This window comes from Lipotes vexillifer, unplaced genomic scaffold (genome assembly GCF_000442215.2).
Source record: "Lipotes vexillifer unplaced genomic scaffold, Lipotes_vexillifer_v1.1 scaffold155, whole genome shotgun sequence".
Classification (NCBI taxonomy): Eukaryota; Metazoa; Chordata; class Mammalia; order Artiodactyla; family Lipotidae; genus Lipotes; species Lipotes vexillifer.
Window position 1 is genome coordinate 1,774,294 of NW_006779813.1, and position 19,562 is coordinate 1,793,855.

The 19,562-nt window shown below is 38.0% G+C and overlaps 1 protein-coding gene across 1 annotated transcript in view; it reads left to right on the forward strand.

The window, feature by feature from the left end:
* Nucleotides 1-19,562, forward strand: part of SGK1 (serum/glucocorticoid regulated kinase 1) — a 112,721-nt gene that overhangs the window by 76,001 nt on the left and 17,158 nt on the right. The window contains exon 3 of the mRNA XM_007452984.1: nucleotides 7,641-7,716. Within this exon, the coding sequence (XP_007453046.1) occupies nucleotides 7,641-7,716 (76 nt within the window). The remainder of the gene's footprint in view (nucleotides 1-7,640; nucleotides 7,717-19,562) is intronic.

The following is a 19,562-nucleotide window of genomic DNA, read 5'->3' on the forward strand; positions in this document are numbered from 1 at the left end:
ATACCACTTAATCCCTGTTACTTCTGTGTGGCAGAAGTTGGTTTAAGCATGTTAGAGATTCCCGGAGAGCTTAAAAATATGACCGCCCAGTCTCTCCTCTTCTTGCGTTGGGCCCTGACACTGGTATGTATTTTTTTAAGTTCCTCACTGTAGTGTGTAGTCATGATTGAAAACCACTGGAAAGCAATGTGTCTTAGATGGAGGAAAGAAAAATCTAATCATGGACTAGACATGGATCAGTCATGGACAAATCCAAATGATTTATTGAATGAAGTTCTGAATCTGTGCAAAGAGTTTTGAAGATTATCTTTTCCCAGCTACATGGTGTGTTAGTCAGACAATAACCTGAAAAATGAAAAGCCAATCATTAATAATTTTTCCAATAAATATACTTAGTAGCAGAGTATAGCCGAAAGAATTTTCTACATCTTTATGCAAAGAAAAACAATGGTTTGAATGGTAATGTCAGGAGCTAAATATCAGATCAGGTCCCAGCCTTACTGCTGGGCTGGGGAGAAGTTTCTTTCACTCCAAATTATTTACAGGAGCATCAGCTACTCTGAGCTGACTCCACTCTAAATCACTTCAGGCCCCCAACACCAGGAATTTAGAAGGGTTAAAACACTAGAGGAAATAAAGACACATGTTTTAAACCACTGCATTTTGCCATAACGACTATCCTTTTCACTCAAATAGCTTAAGTTGAGTGGGATTTATAGTCTTCATTTTTAATTGTTTAGAGATTAATAATTCAATCATTCAGCAAGTGTTTGTTGAATGCCTACTATGTGCCAAGCACCCCTTTAGGACTCATGAAACTTACAAGAGACCATTAAAAAAAATAAAGAACACAATTGTATAGGAGGTGGTGTTAAGTGCCGTAGAGAAATATAAAGCAGAAAGGGGAAAGAAGTTTCCATTTTAAACAAGGTGTTGGGAAAGGCTTCCCTGAGGAGCTGACGTGTGAGCAGATAGATATCTGAAGGAGATGAAAGTGATGCAAATGTCCAAGCAAAGAAAGCTCCAGTCTGAGTGCTCAGCAAGCACAATGCCTAGAGAAAGTCTTTTTGCTTTTGCCGATATGTTTGCACATAGATAATTCAGTTAACACAGTAAACTTTTTCTACCAAAAGATTCTCTCTCCCAGCCTCCATTCTAAGTCATGATACTCCTGTTAACACGTTTGACTATATAATCATGGATAATAATAACTCCTACCAATGACTGAACCCTAGAAGAAGCTAAATCTAACTGTAACTGTGCCAATTTTTCCGGTAAGGAGACTGAGCCTAAGAGAGATTATGTAACTTGCCCAGGGTCACATGCATAGTCAAGTGTGGGGCTGCCATATTTTATTCCAGGTCTGTCTGACTCCAAAGCCCATGCTCTAAACAGCTATATCTTATTATTTCTATCAACTTTGATCTAAAATAGACAATAAATGCAAGGAAGTTTCTCTTAACCATGGTGGATGTATTATAAACAATATAAATAACTTCTGTATGTCCTTCTGTAGGTCACTTTACCTCCTCCTTCAGAAACTGTTTTCCCATCCATTAAATAAGGAGCTGAACCAAGTCATTTGTTAAATCTGTTCTAGCCACAAAATACTATGATTCTATGATATATTCACTTTGGCCACTTTAACATCTTTTGAGTCCTACCAAATCAATGACATAGTCAGTAAACAGGCATTGATCACCAAACTCCATGACCCCAAATAATTTTTACTTAAGAATTTAATTATATGCTTTGGTATAGAATTCATAAAGTTTTGACCTGGATTCCAGTCAAACCAACTCCATGTGCCTGCTTTGCTTTGTGTTTTAACTTACTAATGCAGATGTGTATTGTTGATTCTGGCAATATTATTAAAATATGTAAGAAGGTGGACTACTTTAAAGCATCTAAAATGACCATATATTGCCCCACTCCCTACTCATGTCACCCTATTTTTTGCCTCCATCATGCTCATCTCAATCACCAGCGTTAGAAAATAAGTTCCATGAGGTCAGGGACACATCCATCTGCTTCCCATCTAAGCATGTGGCTCCTGGTACTGTACCTACTATACCATAGGTTATCCACTAATATTTACTAAATGAAATGTATAATTAAATCACTTTCAAAATGGAGGATAAACCCAAGTTTTAAGAAACCAATATCAGCTCTCAACTGACATCCTGAAACGTAACAGTGGAGACTTGGACTCTATAATCACTAACTTAAGCTACATTACTCTCTAGTCCTCAGTTTCCTCGTCCATAAAGTAAGCAGCAAGGAGAGAAACAGTGTCTTCCAGCCTCCCAAGTCGCTGATCCTCTGAACTCTACCACTGGTGTAGAATATAGAAAACATCTAATTTAATAGAGGTTTAACCTGGATATCTTGACTTTATGAAACTGAAACACTTGCTGGGCCAGGCAGGAGACATAAATGAGCAAAATGGGTGGGGTGGTAAATTGCCTTTAGCAATTCACGGTCACAAGGGCTAAACTGAAAAATATAAAATCCCAGTAAGGACACAGGTGAATTAAAGCTACAAAAGGAAGAACAGTTATCTAGTTGCTTAGCATCACAGTATCTTCAGGGGCCAAGAATAGTCCCTATTCTCCATGTTATATGGATGTAATTATCCTTAAGCAACTGAATGAGGATGAGTCACTAGCTTGTGGAGACCTGCATGATAAGACTTGTGATCTCTGATGGGATTCCTCGACTAAGCTCTTGATCAGACTTCTGCTGTCCTTGTCAAAACTGTCATCTTCATGAGGGTGGAGGTTAGTGATTCTAGATCCACACACTGTGGGATGTTTGCTCTAGTGAAATAGTGGGGGTGGATTCTCAATCTGCCCTGTGTGCGGTGGAAGATTGTAGCCCGAAGGTGGAGGCCAGAGAAACCTACCTCCACATGACTATGTAAGTGAAACCTCACCACTAGGCACCCAAAGGGGATCTGGTCTGAGCAGGTTAGAGATGAGCAAGTGCTCCTAGGAGGACTGAAGACCTAGCACATGAACAGGGGATCACATGTGCTTGGAAAGCCCGCCATGCTAGCTTAAACACAATACAAAATCGTCCCTTTAGCTGCCAGCGACAGTGGACTGCTGGGACCACACACCAAGTTCCAAAGTTCTGAAATATTTTGGACTCCTCCGTCTTCCCTCATGTTCAGCCATTTATCAAGTCTTCCCAAATCATTCCAGCTGCCCTTCACGTCCATCCGTTCCTGCCCATATTCACAGTCCCCATGTTCACCCTGCTCTCATCCACTACCTTCTGATGGTACAGCAGCCTCCTAATCTCCTCACTTTGGGTCTTTTCTGACTCTGGCCTCTCACACAAACTGCCAGGGATCTTGAATTTCCTCAGAGTGAAGCACTCATTGACTTTCAAAGCTATCCACTATCTGGTTTCCACCTAGTTTCCAGTCATTTCTCCCAGGAGCCTTCTACTCCCATGAAATTGTTCAACCAACAGTTGCTTAAATACATCTTGTTAGGTTTTGCTCCCACACCTTTATTTGTATTGTTCCGCCCACTTTGGATACTTTTCTACTGGCTGCTCACCAATCCAAGTGTTGCCAGTATTTTTTTTCTTTGGCTGCGCACCACGCAGCATAAGGGATCTTAGTTCCCCGACCAGGGATGGAAACCATGCCCCCTGCAGTGGAAGCGCAGAATCTTAACCACTGGACCACCAGGGAAGTCCCGCCAGTATTTTGAAAACCTGTCAAATCCTCCCTCTTCCGTGAAGCCTTGCTTAACAGCTTTGCCTACCCTATTGCTTCTTCCTTTAAACCCTGATCAAAATTAATAACAATACCACTTTCTTCATGGAGGTGCTTCTTCTTGGAGGTACTTTTTTTAAAATTTATTTTAATTAATTAATTTATTTATTCTTTGGGTCTTTGTTGCTGTGCACGGGCTTTCTCTAGTTGCGGCGAGCAGGGTCTACTCTTTTTTGCGTTGCACTTCTCATTGCAGTGGCTTCTCTTGTTGTGGAGCACAGGCTCTAGGCGTGCAGGCTTCAGCAGTTGTGGCACACAGGCTCAGTAGTTGTGGCACACGGGCTTAGTTGCTCCACAGCACGTGGGATCTTCCCAGACCAGGGCTCAAACCCGTGTCCCCTGCATTGGCAGGTGGATTCTCAACCAGTGCGCCACCAGGGAAGTCCCTGGAGGTATTTAGTGTCGGGCTGCATTATGGCTTTGTGGATGTCTATGTGCTGTTCCCAAATCAGAATATAAAGTCCAAATGATCAAGTTTCCTTTGTGTCCTTATAAAAACCAGGGTAGCATCTTAAACAAATGCTTAATAAATACATTTTGGACGTAATAAACCCATTCAAGAGAAAAAAATCAAGGAAGGCTTTTCTTCCTCCCAGATACACAGAACTGAATTCAAAATTAATGTTTGCAGGACGGTTTCACGTCCTGTGATAGTGTCCAAGGGACATTTCTAAAGTCTTATTAGAGCAATTTGAGAGGCAAAATTTCATTTCTCTAAAGTGTTCTTGCTTACTTCTGAACATCATGGAACCTGATATGGGAAGGAAGGAAAAAAACCAAAGAGCCCACTGTGGATTTCGTGAAGGGTCTTGTGAAGGGTCTTGTGAAGCCACTTGTGAAGAGTCTTGTGACGACCCAGCAGGACTGACATCTGATATAGACTTTTCTTACTTCTGTGAAGTACCTAAAACTATGGGAGTGAGTTTTAGGGCATTGCTTACAAACAGTTGCAGTATATATAATTATGAATGAATTTGCATTAAACTTGTGCTAAAAATATACGCCATGAGCTCTATAGATAACTTGCCGTGGGTACTTTGGTGCTTGGGAATCATGAAAAAAACAGCATGATAATAATACCTCCATGATAATAACACAATGAGCAGGAAGTCATTCTTGATGATTCTGAATTTAACAGAAACAACTTGAACAATGTAGAGGATGTTTCCAACAAATAGTGATAAAGAATTATTCATAAGTTAATGAAATTTGGAGGAATGATGTTTATTTGACGCAAATGACACCGAAACACAAGATAATTAGAGCTGAATGCAGGAAGAATGCTCATGCGTGGCAAATTTCCCAAATGGGTCCATAGTTATAAAATCAACTAGGACTTTCCAAATAAAAAAGTGTGGATAAATAGCAATGAATTTTTTACTTTCACTCTGTTAGATTTATAGGTTCTTAGAAACATTTCAATTACTCACATCTGGAAATAATGTTTGTAATCCTTCCCGAGTTGTTCCTCAAAACCGATTCCTTATTTCAGGGGCTATTATCTGTCCCTGACCTGGAAGCTCCTAAGTGATTAGCTCACAGGCCAGAGAGGATGTCTTCTGGGGTACAGTGATCTCAATAAAGAGACTTAAAACCATTTCATGAGGAAGAGTGGAAGGAAAGAGGGCCAGCTAACCTGGGAATGGAAGACTGAGGTGAGACGTAACAGCTACTTTCTAATATTCTAGGTATTATTTGATCAAAGAGAAAGTAGATCTCTTCTATGTAACTCAGGAGTGAGCTAGAACCAGTGAGGAAAGTTTCAAGGATCCAAACTTCTGTTCAACTTGCAAAGAATTTTCTAACAAAGGGAGTAATACGTAGTGGAAGAGGTAATTCCTTTGAAGGGATTTAGACTGGGGCTGCTTAGTGAAATTTGAGGGATGTTTTTGCTTTGCCACTCAAACTGGTATCCACGGAATGGGGCTGGTCTATGCCTTCTTTTTTTTCTCCTGGAGATTTATATTTTAATGATATTTTTTTTATCACAGTTTGACCCCTAAAATGATGGTTCCTATCAATTAAAACAAACTACATTACCAGGAAATCCATTAATAAAATGTAGACCGCTTACATATTTATGTATGAAATATTTTGTGTGTGTATCTGATATACTACCAGACATAGGATGATGATCTATTCCTAGATGTTCTTGCTGGGGGAGGGGAGGTAAGAACACAATATGTAATCTACCCTCTTAACAAATGTGTGTGTGCAATGCAGCAATATTAACTACAGGCACATGTTGCTAGGCAGATCTCTAGAACTTAATCTTCTTACATAATTGCAACTTTATACTCAATGTACGGCAACTCCCCATTTCCCCTTCCCCCAGCTCCTGCCAACTACCACTCTACTTTCTGCTTTTACATGTTTCACTAATTTAGATGCCTCTTATAAGTAGTATCAGGCAGTATTTGTTCTTCTGTGTGTGGCTTATTTCACCTAGCATAATGTCTTCAAGCTTCATTTGTGTGGTTGCATATGACAGGATTTCCTTCTAAGTCAGAATAATATTTCATTGTATGTGTATACTACATTTTCTTTATCCATTCATCTGTCCATAAGCATTTAGGTTGTTTCTACCTCTTGGCTATTGTGAATCACGCTTCAATGAACATAGGGGTGCAAAGAGCCCTTCGAGATCTTGATTTCTACACGTTCCTTGGTATTAGTTCAGAACAAGAGAAAGAGCTTGTGACAGATTGTAAATGGACACACTGATTCCTTCATCAGTAGAGATTTGCTATGGAAAGAAAATGTCAGCAGAACTAAACAATGTACTCAGTGACATTCTTGCTGCATTGGAAGGAATACTTTGAGTATTTTGAGTACTTTGTTGCTGCAATGGTAGGAATTTACCCATTAAATAATAAAATACTAGAGAATTTTCACAGTAATCAAATTATCACACTACAAAATATATATAAATGGAACATCCATTTGAACACTAAGATTTATATTTCCCAATTGAATATATGTTTGAAAGTCACACATCACTATTACAGAAAATTGCAAAAAAAAAAAAAAAAAAGGATCATTACTGTTCCCTGGTATTTATTGAAAGATTCTATTAGTTGGATGTGATGTGCACCAGGCAGAGCCTTTAGGTTGAATAAGTCATACATATTGCATATATGCATGTGCTACTATTTAAAAAGAAAGATTCTGCTATAATTATAAAAGAAGAATTTATATTAAAGTGCAACTGAATTAAAAGTGGCTCTTTCTTATTATGTGTTTTCCCAAGCATATATACTAAAAGTACCATCTCGGCTACGTAGAAGTCCAAAATGCTTTTTATTTTATTATTTTTATTTTTTTGCCCACGCCACACAGCACGCGGGATCTTAGTTCCCTGACCAGGGATGGAACCCGTGCCCTCTGCAGTGGAAATGCTGATTCCTAACCACTGGACCACCAGGGAATTCCCCAAAATGCTTTTTATGTGATGGATATTCTTACAAGAAAATGCTTGCTAATCATGCAGGGCCTCTGCGTCCAGCTGTGCAGTTTGTGTTATGCAAAAGGCACAAGAATGAGGGAGCAAAGTAGGAGGCTGAACTCCAGCCCCCATGAGCCCTGGCAGTGAAACCACATCAGGCATAGGGTCACCATCCATCCCAGTTTGCCCAGGACTGAAGGGTTTCCCAGGATATGGGGCTTTCAGTGACACAACCAGCATAGTCCTGGACAAAACAGGCATGGTTGATCACCCTAATCAGGTCACAGATGCACTTTATGTTCTAGTTTCAGCCTTGGAATCTTTTCTGTAGAACTGTAGGCCTGAAACAACTGAAACAGTGAAGCCATTTTTTCACATCATTTCTTCTCTCCTTCTGTTTTCAAGGTGAAAGAGACATGTAATCATGCCAACATCCTGTCCAAGCCTGACCCAAGAACCTTCTGGACTAATGATGACTCAGGTATTATTGGAAAAATACATTCTGGCCCTGTGATGTATAGAAAGCATGTGGCTGTAAAGCAAGGCAAGGTTTAGGGGAAATTTTTGGTTTTGCTTGTTTGTTTCTTTATACATAGTCCAACACTTGAATGTATTTCACAATCACTTTTTTTTTTATGTCTCTTTATTTTATCTTCTTTTTCAATTTCTAAAACTTGGAAACCATTAAGTACAGCTTGATGAACTGTGAAATATATTCAAGTGTTGGAGGAACAAAGCATGAGTCTATTTCCTGGAGTGGAGGACAGAGAAATAAGATAAGGTGGGCAAATATACTGATCCAAGTGTCTCTTCCAAGGGAAGGAAGGGATTAAAAACCCTAAGGTGAGTCATATTCCAAATACTCAGTGGAGGGCAAGTATGACTTGCACTATCAATCCCAAAGTATAAATCTAATCACAGTCAGAGGAATGCTACTTTCTGAGATTGGAGAATATGCTTCACGTGTGTAATTAAAAATTACACTCGGACCAAGGGTAGGTATGTTTTTATAGGAAACTGAAGACATAGAATCTTTTCATTCTTTTCCACAAACACATTGAACCATGAGGCCTAATGACACCAAGTAAAGACACTAGAACAGAGAAGAGAAGGGTCAGTAAAAGGAACAAAATAATTAAGAGGGTGATTCTAGAGCTTTCACCTTCTCTAATTAAATAGGGTCTAATTAAGTGGAGAATTGTGGTGATACCTAATATTTGTATTAGGCCTCACGGTTTGTATATATGTATAGATCTCAGTGTGTTCACAAAAACCTAATTTAGTGTTTGGGCCAACCCTATGAAATAGAGGGGCACACGTGATAGATGAGATCAGATGCTGAAAGAGGGTAGCTGACATCCAAAGCTCATGAGCAGAGAACCTCAGGACTGGGAGGGGGATGGAGAACCTGCGTGCTCAGTTCTGTATCACTCTTCCTAGGAAGAAACAGCTCTCCTCTGAGAAGCAGCATGAGCTAAATTGGTGCTTTAATCTTTTCTTTATAAAAGAGAGTCAGAGACTATGCCTATTAGCAGAAGCAGGAGAGGTTGGAGACGGAAAAACACTCTGCTGCCTTTTTTTCAAAGACCAGGCTTACAGTAAACTTATTATCAATTTCATCTGTCAAAACAATTGTTCTGTCTTGCTTTATGTCCTTTGAAGAAAGATGAAGAAACGTGAAAGTGAATTGGCCTATTTATGCCATCATTGTGGTCCATTAGTAGTACAGCCACAAAATAAACAAGCTGTCCACCAACTAATACTACTATTAAGATCTACAGCACGTATGCTGTGAAGGAGCCACGTAGAACAAAATATAACAATTAAAAAATGATTTTTTTTTAGTTTTTTTAGGAACCTCCATTCTGTTCTCCATAGTGGCTGTATCAATTTACATTCCCACCAACGGTGCAAGAGAGTTCCCTTTTCTCCATATCTTTTCCAGCATTTATTGCTTGTAAATTTTTTGTTGATGGCCATTCTGACAGGTGTGAGGTGATACCTCAATGTAGCTTTGATTTGCATTTCTAGAGAGACGCAAGAGGGAGGAGATATGGGGATATATGTATATGTAGAGCTGATTCACTTTGTTATACAGCAGAAACTAACACACCATTGTAAAGCAATTATACTCCGATAAAGATGTTTAAAAATAAATAAATGATTCTTAAGGTTATGCAAGGAGAATGGAATTAGAAGGGAATCTGTACAGGCCAGACCCAGAAAATGCTGCTTAGGTCCTTTTTGGAGCTGGAGAAATTATGTTACAAGAAAAACTACTGCAGAACGTGTACAGAAATAGTAATAGGAATGCTCTGGATCTACTCATCTTAAAAACTTAAAAAAATTTTTTATTGTATCTTCAATGGAGTTACAAAGATAGTATCACTTCTGTAGTAGCAGCTCGCTTAATAAAGATCCTCTCCAATAATCAATTCCTAGACTACGGTCTATGTTTAGTGCTTTGGTGGGGAGAGGTATTTGTTCAGTCAATGACTGAGACATGGGTATTAAAATCTCCACCTATGGTGGTAGAATTATCTTTTGCTTTTTAAAATTCAGTCAATTTTGACTTTATATATTTTGAAGCTCTGATATGAAGCACGTACACTCATAATTGCTGTAAGTTCTTGATGAATTGTGTTCCTCTTTATCTCTGGTAAAAGTCTTCATTTGAAGTCTTTTTTTTTTTTTTTTTTTCTGACATTAATATAACCTAGCCAGACTTCTGACACCTACTCTTCACATGATATATCTTTTCTATCCATTTACTTTCAACCTATATGTGTCTTATAGTTAAAGTGCTTGTCATATAGACCTCATATTTCCTTTTAAAGCCTATCTGACAATCTCTGCTTTTGCCTGGAATGTCTAGACAAATTACATTTAATGTAATTGTTAGATATAACTCTACCATCTTGGTATTTGTTTTCCTCATGACTCTTCTCTTCGTTTGCTGTCCTTCCTTTTATGACTTCTCTAGAGTTATTTGAGTATGTTTTAGAATTCAATATTAATTTATCTATTGGCTTAGTGGTGGCTCTAAGGATTACAATTAATAACTAAGTTTTCACAGACCATTATAGAAAACTTCAAACAGTATAGGTCTATTTATCCCACTACTCCTCCCATGCTTTACATTATGGTTGTAATATATATCACTTCTACATATGAAATAAAACCAATGGTATAACGTATTTAAAGGAAAACCATCCTTTGTATTTTCTGAGATGCTTACCATTTCTGATGTTCTTCATTTCTTCTTGAAGATCCAATTTTCCTCAGAAATCATTTCCTTTTAGCCTGGAAAAACTTCTTTTAGTGTTTCTTATAATGCAGTGATTCTCCGGCAATGACATCTCTCAGTTTTCTTTTATCTTTATGATATGCCTTTATACATGAAAATATTTTTATTTAATTCTTGAAGGATATTTTTTTCTAGATATAAAATTCTAAGTTGATGACTTTTTTTTTTTCTTTTATCGCTTTAAAGATGCTGGTCCGTGGTCTTCTTGTCTCTATAGTTTCTGATAAGAAGTCAGTGATGATTTAAATTATTGTTACCCTGAATGTAATATGTTGTCTTTCATTGGCTGCTTTATTTATTTATTTTTTTACCTTTGGTTTTTATCAGTTTGACTATGATGTGTCTAGAATAGAATCAATGTTCTTTAAGATGTAGAACTCTGATGTTTAGGAAGTTAAACAACTCTTCTAGTCTATTAGTAGCTTTCTTAGAATTTGAATCTGAGGGATGCAATTGTTTCTGCTGTAGTTTCTACACTGCAGCATGCCCTTTCTTCATCAGGACATCAGCACCCTAACTAAAACTTCTAGATGCCTTCAATTCTGTTAGGTGTAAACACAAGCTAAAGCAACTCCACAGCCTTGTGCAACATGCAAATTTATAAGCCTGCAAATGGATTGTTTATGAAGACAATATTCTAGTCATAGTATGAATTTTATTAGGGTAACTTTTCCCAGTTCCTGAAATAATTGTGATAAAATGGTTCCATCATTTCCTCCAGCAAATATATTTCAGTGAATGGATTATTTCCATTCAAAGCCAGCCATCATCAGAGAGTATTTTACTTACTTAATCTAATGTATAGTCTCAATACACAGTTTAAGTAGAGTTCAATATTGGCAGTAACTAGTCAAGATTGCTTGATAGAAATAGAAGTTAAATGAAAAAATCTTTTGTTTTGAAGTAGGGAATTACTGAGGGTTAGCTCACCCTGAAATCTGGTGAGATTGCATAGATTTTCATACCCATTATCTTTTTGCCTGACTACCAGAGGATGGGGCTGGCGTGCTCAGTTGCCATATGCAGATATGGTAGTTGGAGAAACAAAAGTAATTTTTTAAAAGGTTTTTTAAAAAATATAATATGAAAGTAGCATATGTTCATCATAGGAAAGAAATGGAAAATTAACCACCCATAATCCTCCCACCCACACTTTTTTTCACTGGACTTGACTCTCTTGTGCGTTCCCAGCGTTTGTTCTGACAAAAGCAAACAGGCTGCACAAGTTTAGGCTCTTTCCTATTATCTTTGTTTTTAGACCTTAAAACCTGATTTGTTTGCTTTGGCACATCTTTGCTTTTCAATTGCTGGTCCTTCAGTAGCCTGTAACATCCTCTTAAATGAGAATTTCAAGGTAGGATGAGTTTCCTCACACTTTCAGAATGTGTATTTTTCCAGGTACTATCATTGGCAATACAGATAATGGTCTTTACTTAGAGGAAGTCAGATAATGAAGCAGTTAAACAAAAAGGTTTCTTTTGCAAGGGCCATGGTTTTAACTGGGCACCTGTTTTACCAGGTAGGAAAATGTACCTCCTTGATGTTCTCCCTGGGCTCTTACTTGAAGTCACCTTTTAACAAAATGCAATTCTACCCTTGGGATGTTCAAAATGTCTAGATTTCTTTCAAGCAAAAATTAAAGAGGAAGATTCATTATTGTGCAAATTTTTTCCAGAAGGAAAACTAAATTTTCCGTTATAGTTTCAGGATTATCATTATTTCTTTATATATATATATATATATATTTTTTTTTTTTTTTCCGTACGCGGGCCTCTCACTGTTGTGGCCTCTCCCGTTGCGGAGCACAGGCTCTCAGCGGCCATGGCTCATGGGGCCAGCTGCTCCGCGGCATGTGACATCTTCCCGGACCGGGGCACGAACAGGCATCGGCAGGCGGACTCTCAACCACTGCGCCACCAGGGAAGCCCTGTATTTTTTAATGATTCATCACATTTTAAAATTCAGCCCAAATTTCTGGGGATGTAGAAATCAATATCAAGAGGTATATTCATATTTATATGGGAGCAGTAATTTTTGTACCAAATGTAGAAATGAAAAGATGCATAGTTTGAAAACATATGGACTACAGAAATATTTCAGTGTTTCAAAGAATACATAAAATTCGATCATTGTGTTAATATAAGGAGAGGGAGGACTTCATTCCATAGATCTTTCAAAGTGGGGAAAATATAACTTCTAGATTTTTATTCTTAAAAAGCAAAACACTCTCATATTTAATATCCAGAAAACTGTTGCTTCATTCCTCAAGATATGGAATTATCTAACCCCCTCACCCTGCCAAAAAAAAGAAATGTGAGAAAAGTTAAACACAATCTGCTTACACGGAAACTTTCCATCTGATACTTGTTGGCCAGTGTAGACTTTGCCTCTTGCTATTAGAGATAAACCATTTGGTAAAAATCTGTGGATACAAGAAGATCTCTTAAGTAGACTGACCTCATTACTCAGGTCTTAACTAAAAAAGGTAGCTATCTCAGTAATGAAAGCCACCTTACCCACAGTGAGAAATTCCAAATATCACATAAGGCCACCCATGGGATCAGAGATGGAGGTAGGCTTTGGAAAAAACAGGGGCACGCTCCTGATTTCCCCTACTTCTGCCGCTCAAATCTTTCCAAATCAAACTTGGTATTTATTCCCTTCATCTTAGATCAGGAAGCCACAATCATCCTCAGTTTTCTGAACCGCATCTCTTTCAGCCAACTGGACTCACATCAGAGCTGACCAGCAGACCATCTGGCCATGCTTCCCAGTGAGCCACGCATGGAGCAGCAGGAAACTGCTCAACACTTTACCTTCTGCTGTGATTAGTGCTGTGAGCTCTTGAGTAAGGCCACCTGAGTCTGGCAAGTTCAATGCTTATTACCTGTGTGACTTTGCAGGAATGATTTCACCTTTCTGTGCTTCCATTTCTTTCACGTGCAAAAATGGAATATTATAATAGATCACAGTTTTGTGAGGGCTAAAGGAGATAATTCAGGTAAAGGTACTTAGAACTCTGTCTAGCATATAGTTAGTGGTCAATTTATGATAGCTCTTTTTACTTGGAGAAAGAATTATGTCATTTATACAAACCTGAACACTCATTCCCCCCCGCCATATATAAGGTCTACAATCTATGGGTTGAAAGAAGAATACATTTTATTTTGTCCTTACTCTTACTATTTCATACTTTTCTGAACCCATAACTTGTTTTTTTGTTTCGTTTTGTTTTTTTCTTCTCTCTGAACCAAGAAGCTCATCATTCACTGTCTTCTGTTATCTGGGTCCCCATACACAGCACTGATAAGCTTCCTGAAAATAAACATATGGCTGGACATAAAACCCTCAAACTGGAAAGAACCTTAGACATCGCCTATTCATTTAGATAAAATATTGCATTCTTAAGCAATGGTCCATAAAGCAGAAACGCACTTAGTTTTGCATGACTTTAACCATTCACAATGGCTTAGATGGTTCCCAGTTCAAGAATGGGTTGTTTATTCCAGCAAGTAGTAAAATGTCATTTCGAAACTTTTCTGTTTAAAGTTACTTAGAGTCACGTGCATCTAGCATTTAAGTTTGATAACAAAACATTATCAAATCCAGTCCTCATGATGGTCCTGCTGCCTAGTGTGTGAATGTGTAAACGTGTGACTATAGACTCATCCAGCTCAGTGCAGAGAAGCCCCCTCCCTCTCCCTCGCATTGTGTCAGCTAAGTTTCACAGTTGGAGCAAAGTCTGTTTCTCCCTTTGTTAAATTCACAACTTTCTCTTCCTCTTGATTATGACCAAAATTACTCGTTATTTCTGCTGTTTGATTCAAAGCTAAACTAGCAGTTTTCACAATTTTATTTTCCTGATTTCCCAGCATTCTTTTTTTTTTTTTTTTGGCCTCGCTGATTGGCATTTGGGATCTTATTTCCCTGACCAGGGCTCGAACCCGTGTCCCCTGCATTGGCAGGTGAATTCTTAACCACTGCACCACCAGGGAAGCCCCATAAGTTTGTTTTTTTATGTCTGTGGGTCTATTTCTAGAAGTTCACTTGTATCATTTGAAAAAAGGGTTTTAGATCGTTGCCTTAATATCAGAAATATTTTAACTGGTCAAATATAAACGTAGTTTACAAAATTTGAAGAAAAATTATTTACAACTTTAAAATTGTATGTAATAAGGAGAATGGGCCAATGACATGAAAACAGGCTTTCCCTGGGATGAAATGGCCCACAGAGAGGGGTGGGTGCAGGATAGAGTGACGGATTAGGAAGGGAGGGGTGGGACGGATGGGTTGGAGCCTAGTGACAGGGAGGTTTGTGTGAATCCAGGATGCCCAGAGTTGAGAATAGAATTAAAATTTAGGCAGCAGTGAATCACCAGGAGATGAATAGAGGAGGTGCGTTTTAGAAACCTTTCCCAATCACACGGTGTACCATCCTCTGGGTCTCCCATGCATGTTTTAGCTCTAGGAAGATTCCCCTGAACCTGGAGATTTGGACCCGTGGAATGGGTCTGCATTTGCTCACCCAACCTCACCAATCCTCTCAGCCCCAAGAGTGTCCAGCCTTATGTCTCATCCAGCCGTGGGTCTAGATGTGGTCAGTCCAGGTTGCATCACAGCCCCCGAACGAATAAGAATTTCTCTCTCTTTCACTGTCTTCGTTTTTTTTGTAATTTATTTTTATAATGGGGTTTAGCTGATTTTCAATGCTGTGTTTATGCCACTTTACACCCACTTGATTCACTTACAGAGAGATCTCAATAAATACTTCTTAAGATTAAAAAAAAAAAAATTAGGGCAGGGAGCCCCGAGCAAACTCATTGGTAAAGTGAGAGTTGATTGAAGACAATTGATTCTAAGATTCTTTCTTACTCTGAAACTCCTTTATTCTATGAAGGTGTAAATTGACAACAAAAAGAAAATGCAAAAGGATTTAGAAAAAAAAATGGTTTAGGATGGGCTGGGGCCTTTGGAATAGACTTCAATGAACAGTGTATCTCGGAGAACTCTGACCTTTTTTCCTCAGAAGCACGTGGCAATCAGCTCTTTCCACTGATTAAAATTTGGGCACTTAGAGGAAAATTTTACATTAATAGTTCAGCTGCACTGTTCTTATAGGTATTAAATTACAGAACACACTTGAGTTTTCAAATTGTTCACCCATACCTAATCTCATCTGATCTTTCCAATCAAGCCCTGAGGGATTAACTAAATGGGTGTTAACCCTGAGGACACTTAAAGGAAGTTAAGTGCTTTGCCCAGAGCTAAATATTTAGTCATAAATTCTAAAACACAGAGCTGAAAAGTCAAATCTCCTGGAAACTCTTCTGGTTCTCTTTCTACAGCTTCAAAAAGGTAACAGGGGAGCTTTGTAATGAAAGTAGCTTGAATGTGGACACAAGTGTTTGGGGAAATAGCAGTAAGTGAAGGGGGAGATTCCAACTGACTTGTGATCTTGCCATTGGGTGAGGCAGTTGGGAAGTGCTTGGCTTTAGAACATGCAGGAGAACCATTCCTCATAAAACGTTCATGAGGATATTTGAACACAGTCTAAGAAAGAACTTCACTGATTGATGCTGGTTGACAATGGTAGAGATAGCTCTGGAAGTTAGAGGTGAGTCCAGTGAAAAATTGAAGTGAAAGCTCAATAAATGTTTATCAGGAATACTGTAGGGATGTTCACAGTCCCTAAGATCCTTTTAACATCAATAGAATCTGTTCACAATAATATGAACAGCATGAAATGAGGCTGACAGTGCTGTTCAAATAAAAACTCCAACTTTCATATATATACAATAGTTTCAAACTTTAAAACAAAGAGAAAAGGAGCTTTTAGTGTGCTGGCTGTGAACTCTCCTGTCCTTCACACACATGACACAAAAATACAGTAGAACTAAAGTGAGTAGTGGTTGGGTTATTTTTGGAAGTGGCAATGGGTCTACAATGGTCCAAACACATGCCCTCACCCAGTCTCGTTGTGAGATAAATGATCAGAAAGCAGGCTGTGAAAATCAGAAAGAATTGTTCTGTGAGGAAAAATAATTGGCTCTTATAGGAAAGACAATGTTAGATCCAGCAAAACCATGTTCTGACAAGACTACTTGTGTTAGAAACTTTTACTATTATTCCTGGAAGTACTTTAGCTATGGCTGGTGTATTTGTTCCTCTCTGACATCTTTATGTAAATGTACTTTCTAGAATTTTTCAAATATTAAAATTTTAATATTTTAATAGTATTAATGTGGTATATAATGTGTATTATATATAATGTATATATATACACAATGTGTGTAATATTAGGTCTAACCCTCTATACTGTTTTAAGAAAAGAGATGGAAAAGGAATAGTAGTCTTGTCTTGGGGGAATCTTACAAAGTCCCTGTCAACCTTACAGAAACTGATGATCTTAAATAATGACAGTCCTAAGAAAAGAATATGGAAAGAGACAGAAAGAAGGATGCAGAGAAGAGTGGCAAGTGGGGCTTAGACAGAAACTATGTACATTGGGCTCCTTTCTGCTCTTTGGTTATTTGTTCCTATTATCAAAGGAAAAGTCAGAAGGCAATGGGCCATCAGTGATGCTTACGAGAGCAGGTTGTAGATATAAAAGTACAGTATTTACAAGGTGGTAAAGAGAAAAAAGAAAATGCTTTTGCTTTTAAAAGGTAAACTCAAGGTTTGTTAAATAGAACTTGCTAAACTGGATTTATGTTTGTACATTAAAAGATATATAAACAACATGATTTGAAGAGTGAATTTCAGATAGGTCTCTCATGATGATCTATGTTTGTATTCTAAGGCTTTAGATTTTTAAGCAATAGTTTGTGAATTGTGAAATAGAATCATTGTAGATACTAATGATAGTAATAGTCTTATTTCTTTGGGATGTTCATTTGCTCTAAATGAGGATAGGATACAAGGCAATTTTAAACATAGAGTTTTATAAACAAATACCATTATAGTAACTTCTCTAAGTGACCATATTTATTTAGTGTAGAAAGGGAGGTATTATTCATGATTCCTATCTTTTGCTCACATCTGTTTAGTTTCTTCTCTGTAATTTTTTTGTGGTCTTAAAAAAAGCTTATTTTTATTCTTTTAGCTGTCATTTATATTTTTTGTGAAATGGTGATTATGAAACAAAATAGAAAAATAAATAACAGAAGTAGTTAATATATCTGAAACTTCTGACCAAACCATCAGTTTGTGTGTGTGTGTGTGCGTGTGTGTGTGTGTGTGTGTGTGTGTGTGTGTGTGTGACAACTAATCTTGTTAAAAGGATTCTATAATCCCATCTCAGAAACAAATAGTACTATCAAAAACGACTGATGGGATGACCATATGCTTTTAGAAAGTTAGGCTCTAATGGCTAATCATAGAAGTTCTGATCAAGGAAATAATAATAAAAACAAAAATAAATTTACTCCTATTAACTAGTCTAGAATAAACATCTCCCACTGAAATGTGTCATCTGAGCAAAAGATCGAAGCTTTTAATGTTCATCTTAGGGTTTTAAGCTGAGATATAAAAATAAGTAGGAGAGGGCTTCCCTGGTGGCGCAGTGGTTGAGAGTCTGCCTGCCGATGCAGGGGACATAGGTTCGTGCCCCGGTTCGGGAGGATCCCATATGCCGCGGAGCAGCTGGGCCTGTGAGCCATGGCCTCTGAGCCTCCATGTCCGGAGCCTGTGCTCCGCAGCGGGAGAGGCCACAACAGTGAGAGGCCTGCATACCGCAAAAAAAAAAAAAAAAGTCAGGGCTTTTTTAGGCATCGGAAGTCCTAAGGTGTCATATCCTGATATCTGGGGTATTTGGCTACTTCCTATTTTTGCCAAGTTGTGGTGCCACTGGGTGAAATATGAAATGTGCTTTAGGTGACCCTCTGAATTTCACACAAAAATTGTCTAGCGTCAAGACAATGCCTTCCATACTTTTATACAATATTTTCAAATATATTAAGTGGATATCAGATAGTGCAGTTAGCGCTTCACAGTAATCTTTCTTTGAAGTTTTGCTTGGTAAACTGATGGCAGCGCCTAACTTTCATTGGTTATAAATTGTAAATTATCAGCTAAAAAGAGAGTGGGAGGACTAGAAAACGACAGAACCCAAATATTAAAGCCAGCCAGGAATGTCCTAAAAATAAAGAAACATACCCAAATCTACCAAGCACTAAGAAAAAAGCAAATGAAGATGTAGAATCCTCAGGAGATAAAAATGCAAGTGCTTAGTGTAAAGTCTGTGGGTTCTTGCATTTTCATATCTCTGTGTGAGATGAAGCTGTGTGTCATACCCTCATGTGACGGATGACACCACAGAGTTACTGATATAATCACTGAGTTCTCTGATATGATCGCAGAAGTGGACAGCTACAATATGATACCCCCTTTCTGGGACATAGCTGGAGGCCAGTAGTGAAGGAAAATCTTCTGTGTGCAGAACTTAAGAGCAGTGCACCTGGTTGCTCATTTTGCTTGGAAGGAGGCATGGGATTATAGTAAAAATAATAATAATATATATATAATATATAATAATAAAATTAATGTATATATAATTAAATAATATTATTTATTTATATAATAATATATAAAATAAAATAATATATATAATAATAATTCATGGGCAAGAAGAACAGTAGGCATCCTGCAAGGACTTTGCACCCTCTTCTAGGGAAAGGATTAGTAGGTTTTTGGTTGTAAGCAGGACAGTTGTATCATTTTAGGTGGAAGTATGACCTTGTCATTGTCCTTTTACGGAGATTAAGGGACATTTAAGGAGATGCATATGGGTCCAAATTAACAAGGGCTGGTCTTGTGATAGTTAATTTTATGTATCAATTTGATTGGGCCATAGTTTCCAGATATGTGGTCAAACACTTCTAGATGTTTCTGTGAGAGTATTTCTTGTGTGAGATTAACATTTAAATCAGCGTGCTTTGAGTAAATCAGATTGTCATCCAGAATGCTGGTGAGTCTCATCCAATCAGCTGAAAGCCTTAATAAAACAAAAACTGACCTGCTCC